Genomic DNA, 6,474 nt, shown 5'->3' with positions numbered 1-6,474 from the left:
ATTTCAAAATTTATTTTGAAAAATTATTTCAAAAACTTATTTTAAAATCCTTTGAAAATTATTTCTAAAACTTATTTAAAAATTTCACTTAAATCTTTCAAAATGCTTTGAAAAATCACTTGAAAAATCTTTTAAAAGCATACTTTGGAAATTATTTGAAAATTTTAAAAATTACTTCTTAACTTAGATTTTAAAATCCTTGAAAAAATTATGGTTCCAAACTTATGGCAAATTGTTTTCTAACTTAGCTAAATATTTACAAGAAAATTTATTTTAAAAGAGCTAAGTGTTTATGTCTATACTCATTTTACTCTCTTATTTATTTTGATATATGGAAAAGGGGAGAGTATAAGGAAATTCAAAAAAAATTAAAGAAAATTTAAAATAAAAAGAAATTATTTTAAGGGGGAGCTTTAATGTGCTTATGTTTTATTTATGCTTGTGCTAATTTATGCTTATCTTTATTACATTTTTTTACTTAACTTTGAATTTCGGTTGCCATAATCAAAAAGGAGGAAATTGTTAGTGCGGGAAGCATCCGACGATTGAACTCAAGTTTTGATAATGGCAAAGGGATTCAAAGTTAAGTTTAATTATTATCTAATGTGCATGATTGAGTGTTTCAGGAAAGTTCTAGCTGCGGTTAGGCAAGGGGAAAACCCTACGGGGTGGTACCCCTAGGTCATAGGGGGTGGTAACCCTATGCGGAAAGTCTTCACGGGTCAAAGCTTCGGGCAAAAATCCTAGGGGGCGGTAACCCTAGGTTGAAATCCTGGTGTCGTGAACCGGGTGGAAGTCTGGACGGGTCGTCGACCGGATGCCCAACATGAAGACTGGAAGCAATGAACGCTGAGCAAAAGTCCAGTCGATCTGGAGGATCGAACTGGCAAAGGTAAACTCTCCTGAGTGGAGTAGGTGAGGACATGTTTCCCGGAAGAGGGAACAGTAGGCGTCGATTCGACCTAGAGTTTCCGGTAGTAAATCCGAAGTTAGAACCGGACAGTCCGATGACTATCAAACTTTATATTTATGATATTATATGTGCTAACTTTTGTATTGCAGGATATGCTTGTGTTTTGGGTCTAACATGTCTTGCAGGTACAAAAGAACAAGGTTGAGCCTCGGATGAACAGTGTCCGAGGCGCCTCCATGGAGCTTGGAGGCGCCTCGGGTGCAAAGCAGAAGCTGGCTGCGCAGTAGGCTTGGAGGCGCCTCAGATGGAGCTGGAGGCGCCTCAGATCAGAGCTTGGAGGTGTCTTGGAGTGGCTTGGAGGCGCCTTCAAGTGGATGAGTTGCGACCAATTCAACGATGATCCACGTGGCTGACCCGGAGGCTTGGAGGCGCCTTGGATGAGGTTTGAGGTGCCTCCAGCACTGTATAAAAGGGGTGTTCGAGCAACAGCTTATTTCAACGATTTCTAAAGTATTCTTCCATTGCGTGCTGCTCAAGAAACATCCCGGCCAAGCAACGACAAGCTCCCGACGACCTTGAGCTCTAGTTTCTATATTTTTGGTTATCGGTATAGCCTTTTAATTATTCGTTTGTAATACAAATTTGTAACCTTGAGCTTTCATAGTGAATTGCCCAAAGTAAACGCTCAACGAGCGTGGGTCTTGGAGTAGGAGTCGCCCAAGGCTCCGAACCAAGTAAAACCACTTAGGTCCTTCTGTGTGTTTTATTTTTCCGCTGCTTTATTCTGAACGTGTTTTACGAATCCGAAACGCGTGAAAGCCACGAGCGCTATTCACCCCCCCTCCCCCTCTAGCGCTTCTCGATCTAACAACACCAACATCAAGCACTCAAGGAAATTCATCTGCATCAACTTCAAATGAAAATTCAAGTAAAAGAGTACTATGCTATAGAAGCTTATAGGATCTTTATGAGGTAACTGAAAATGAAGATAATCTTACTCTATGTTGCTTCTTTGCCGATTGTGAGCCTATGGATTTCCAAGAAGCTATAAAGAGCAAAAAAATGGAAAGATATGATAAATGAAAAGTCAAGGTGATCAAAAAGAAAGATACATAGGAGTTAACTCCACTTCTTGAAGGACATAAGACAACTAAGATTCGAGTTGATAATAAGTCTGCAATAGCACTAGTAAAAAATTTAGTCTTCCATGATAGAAGCAAGCACATCGATACATGCTATCACTATATCAAATAATACATTATAAGAAAAAATATGCAAATGGAATACACAAAGTTTCATGATCAAGTTGTTGATATTTTTACCAAGTCACTCAAATATGAAGATTTCATCAAAATATGAAATTTACTAGGAGTTGTAAAATCAAGTTTAAGATAGAGTATTGAAATTAAGTTTGATTTTGAATAAATAATAATAAATTAATATGATGTCAATTAATAGAGATAGAATAAATAAGATGGTAATGGATAAAGATAAAATATTATGGCTAGAGATAGAATAAAGAGGTGGCAATTCTTGCTTTTGATGAGAGTTTTGATAAAATAGAGAAAGAATTTAATGAGATGATAATCTTAATAAAAATAAGAATTTATATTATAAATAATTCTTGATGTTAATGAGAGTTTATGATAAAATAGAGAAACAATTTAATGAGATGACAATCTTAATTAAAAATAAAAATTTATATTATAAATATGTACCTTTTTCTATTAATGAAAATAAGTTGAGATTATTTATTTTATTCACAGCGTCTTTTGCGCAGAAATTTAATCGATAGAGGCGGGCACAATTCGCACCAGAGCTTCTGCTTCCATGGCTGACCTCCACATTTTCTTCCTCCCCTTTCTCGCTCCAGGTCACATGATTCCCTTGGTTGACTTGGCCTGCATCTTTGCGCGCAGAGGAATCAAAGCCACCGTCGTCACCACCACCGCCAACGTCCTCCTCATCCAGCCCACCATCGACATAGTCAACGCCGGCGACGCTTCCCTCCTCCATCCGATCCAACTCCTCCCCCTCTGCCTCCCCTGCTCGGAAGCTGGGATCCCCGAGGGCCACGAGAACCTCACCGCCTTCCCTGACCCCGACATCTCCAAACTCACCGCCGCCACGGACAAGCTCGAGCATTCCTTTTCACTGCTAATCCAAACTCACCGCCCTGATTGCATCGTCGCCGATCTCTTCTACCCTTGGGCCATCGACGTCGCCAAACAATTCGCCATTTCTCTGCTCTCCTTCAATGGAAGTAACTGCTTTTTGTCCATGATACTATCCATCCTGCACCGCGACGAACTGAACCGGGGCGAGATCGAGACCGAACGACTCATCGAGATTCCCGGCATACCGCGCAAGATTCACATCTCGGTTTCTCAACTTCCCGACTTCATCCTTCGTCCAACCGAGTTCGAGTTAAAAATGAGCGAAAACTATAGCGGGAGCCACGGCATAGTCACGAACAGCTTCTACGAGCTGGAACGGGACTACGTCGATCGAGCGTCGCCCAACTCGATCAACAGAAAGCTCTGGTTCGTCGGTCCCGTGTCGCTGCAGAACAGAGATTTGGACTCGAAGATCGTGCGAGGGAGAGCCGCCGCTTCGATGGGCGACGATTATTTCTCGAGTTGGCTCGAAACCAAGAGCCCGAGGTCGGTCCTCTACGTCTGCTTCGGGAGCTTGGGCCGGTTCACGGTCACTCAGCTGCGAGAGATCGCGCGGGGCCTCGAGGCCACCGACCGGCCGTTCATCTGGGTCGTGTGGGACGCTGACGAGCCGTCGGATTGGCTGCCGGAGGGGTTCGAGAGCAGGGTGATCGGCAGCGGGAAGGGATTAATGGTGCAGGGATGGGCTCCGCAGCTGCTCATACTGAATCATGAAGCGGTGGGAGGCTTCGTGACGCACTGCGGGTGGAACTCGTGCCTGGAAGCCATCACCGCCGGAGTTCCAGTGATCACTTGGCCTCTGTTTGCCGAACAATTCCTGAACGAGAAGCTGCTGGTCGACGTCCACAGGATGGGAATCCCGATCGGTGCAAAATTGTGCAGTTTAAAACCAGAGGAGCGGACGCCGGTGAAGGGTGAGCAACTGACCAAGGCGGTGGATGAACTGATGGGCGACGGAGAGGAAGCAGAAGAGAGGAGGAAGAGGGCGAGGGAGCTCGGAGAGACGGCGAGAAGGGCGGTGGAAGAAGGTGGATCTTCTTACGAAAACATGACTCGCCTCATTCAGGAGTTAATTAGTCTGAAAGCTGTTGATGGATCCTCTGAATGCAAAGGAGCAAGTTGAACCAAATTATGTAATTCTCTCAAAATTTCAAAAACTCAAATAAAACAGTATACTGGCCTACCTCAAAACAGTTTGTTCCCCCTGCCTCAATTATATCTATTTGCCTTTGTTGCCAAATTTTTATGTTGTCAGTCGAATTTAACGCAATGTAGTTTGGATCGTGACGGTCTAATAGGGGCAAATCATATCAGACCCAATCTAGCCTGAATCAGCGGGTTAAATAAGGCAAAAGTGACTCAGTTCATAAGATGTGCCATGGCACAAGCTGCGCCCGGGTTAAGCACAATCCACGTGCGCTCAATCTGAAAATTAAAAAAATAAAATAAAATAGAAAATAAAATTGTAAAATATTCATATATATATATATTTTGAAAACATAATAAAATTTCGTGGACCAAATTACAACTCACGTATTTATCGTGTTGAGTTTACAACGAACCAACCATGCTCACGGCCACCTCAATCTCCTCCACAATTTTAGCAAAGCAGCGGAGACACTAAGAAAGCAAAGCTCATCATCCTTTCCCAGCCTTATCCTCTTCTTCTTCTTGATCTCCATAACCATCTAGTTGAGCTTCCACCATAACTCCGAACTCGAAGGAGATGGGAACTATCGAGCGCTTCCAATCCGGTTTCGAGCTCTTCAAGACGGAGGTCTATGAGTAAGTCCCAATCACAATCAGTCGTCGACTCTCAGCAAGATTCCATCTCCCCTTCGCATGCTTAATTTGTCGTTTTGAAACCGTGCGTATCGATAAACTGCAGCAAGAAGCCTGATCTGTTTGGTCCACTGAAGGAGGGCCAAAGCCCCAAGGTTAGTCTTAATGCAGCGACGACAGGTTGAATTTATGTATATCCACGACGATCGATCTAACGAGAGCGACGACGATGTGCAGTACCTTGTCTTCGCGTGCTCCGACTCGCGTGTGTGCCCTTCAGTGGTGCTCAATTTTCAGCCTGGTGAAGCTTTCACCATCCGCAACATCGCCAACACAATCCCTCCCTATGACCCGGCAGACATCCTTGCTCAGTTTTCCCTGTCATGCGATCTCCGAGTGCTGTCTTTTTTTATGTTTGATTCTTCTTCTGTGCAGGTCAAGTATGGAGGAACTGGAGCGGCCATTGAGTATCCTGTGGTCCATCTCAAGGTCAAGTTTGTGGAGAACAACTTGACTTTGAAAGCCAATCAAGATGGAAATTAAACATGCAACAAAAAAATTATAGTAAAGAAGATCGACTATTAATAAACCTGATGATCACCAACTAGCCATTTTAATTATTTCCTTCGCGATATGCACTAAGGAAGAGGATGATGACAAATCCAAGTTGGATGGTGCTGTGCAGGTGGAGAATGTAATTGTGATCGGGCACAGTCGGTGCGGTGGAATCAAGGCGCTCTTGTCCACCAAGGACGATGGCTCCACCAGCACGTAGAAACTCCCGTCCATGTTCTTCATTCTATATCCAATCCAATTCATTGATCATTTCGCTTTTGGCTGTGCTTGAGCAGTGCCTTCATTGAGGACTGGGTGAAGGTTAGTCTGCCGGCAAAGAAGAAGGTGGAGGAGGAGCACGCCTCCCTGCCACTTGAAGAGAAGTTGACCATAGCAGAGAAGGTAATTAACTAGCTCGCCGAACCTTGACAAAAATCATAAACAAACCAACAGCTATTGCCTATGCCAAACCTCATGGAACAACTTCTCTTCTCGCAGGAGGCAGTTAACTCGTCCCTAGCCAACCTCAAGACATACCCTTTTGTGACAGAGGCCATAGAAAAGGGAGCCTTGAAGTTGTTTGGCGCACACTATGACTTCGTCAATGGCAAGTTTGAGATATGGGAGGCCTAACCTTGCCCTTGGTTTTTAATGATGGGAGTCTACTACTGTATCTATGTTATCTTAATGAACCAGACCATGGTGTCTATGCTCTGTGTTGTATGGCGTTGGACCTTATGTATGGGATGTTAGATCTTGTAAATCCTATGCCATATGAATTCTAGAAAACTAAAATAATGGGAAATACAAGAACATGCCAAGGAGGTGTTCAAAGAACCTGAATAGAACAGCATGACATAACAAATAAATGCAGAAACTATAATTAAGACGATAGAACCTGAATATATAGCGAAAGAGGCATCGTTGTAGAGTGTCATCCAAGAATCTGAAGTCCTAGGGAAGAAGGAAGATAAATCGAAGGAGGTGTTCTAGAGGAGTTAGAGTGATGGCACCGGAACTTATATATCAATGGGGAACGTAACGTAA

The 6,474-nt window shown here is 43.3% G+C and overlaps 2 protein-coding genes across 3 annotated transcripts; both read left to right on the top strand.

Moving 5' to 3' along the window:
- Positions 1–2,743: 2,743 nt before the first annotated feature.
- On the top strand, positions 2,744–4,213 carry LOC121999243 (UDP-glucose flavonoid 3-O-glucosyltransferase 7-like). Its single transcript, XM_042553948.1, has one exon. It carries the CDS (start codon positions 2,744–2,746, stop codon positions 4,211–4,213), a length of 1,470 nt encoding a protein of 489 aa, XP_042409882.1.
- Positions 4,214–4,643: 430 nt separating this feature from the next.
- On the top strand, positions 4,644–6,190 carry LOC122001086 (carbonic anhydrase, chloroplastic-like). 2 transcript variants are annotated; one of them, XM_042555668.1, is made up of 7 exons: positions 4,648–4,875; positions 4,979–5,027; positions 5,110–5,226; positions 5,308–5,361; positions 5,558–5,643; positions 5,724–5,829; positions 5,926–6,190. In XM_042555668.1, the coding sequence occupies exons 1-7, from the start codon at positions 4,817–4,819 to the stop codon at positions 6,058–6,060; spliced, it is 606 nt and encodes a 201-aa protein (XP_042411602.1). In that variant the 5' UTR covers positions 4,648–4,816; the 3' UTR covers positions 6,061–6,190. The 2 variants fall into 2 exon arrangements, with proteins under 2 accessions (XP_042411601.1, XP_042411602.1); XM_042555667.1 differs by having other exon boundaries at positions 4,644–4,875; positions 5,110–5,361.
- Positions 6,191–6,474: the final 284 nt, after the last annotated feature.

Source organism: Zingiber officinale, chromosome 7A, assembly GCF_018446385.1.
Source record: "Zingiber officinale cultivar Zhangliang chromosome 7A, Zo_v1.1, whole genome shotgun sequence".
NCBI lineage: Eukaryota > Viridiplantae > Streptophyta > Magnoliopsida > Zingiberales > Zingiberaceae > Zingiber > Zingiber officinale.
The sequence above is the reverse complement of the archived record's forward strand: the minus strand, read 5'-3'. Positions and strand labels throughout refer to the sequence as shown.

What these genes read in the sequence shown, in the direction of transcription:
- LOC121999243 (XM_042553948.1), top strand. Translation starts at nt 2,744, where the DNA reads ATGGCTGACCTCCACATTTTCTTCCTCCCCTTTCTCGCTCCAGGTCAC.
- LOC122001086 (XM_042555667.1), top strand. Translation starts at nt 4,817, where the DNA reads ATGGGAACTATCGAGCGCTTCCAATCCGGTTTCGAGCTCTTCAAGACG. An exon ending in AGGAGGGCCAAAGCCCCAAG is followed by an intron (nt 5,028 to 5,109) that starts GTTAGTCTTAAT and finishes GACGATGTGCAG; the next exon opens with TACCTTGTCTTCGCGTGCTC. An exon ending in GACGATGGCTCCACCAGCAC is followed by an intron (nt 5,644 to 5,723) that starts GTAGAAACTCCC and finishes GTGCTTGAGCAG; the next exon opens with TGCCTTCATTGAGGACTGGG.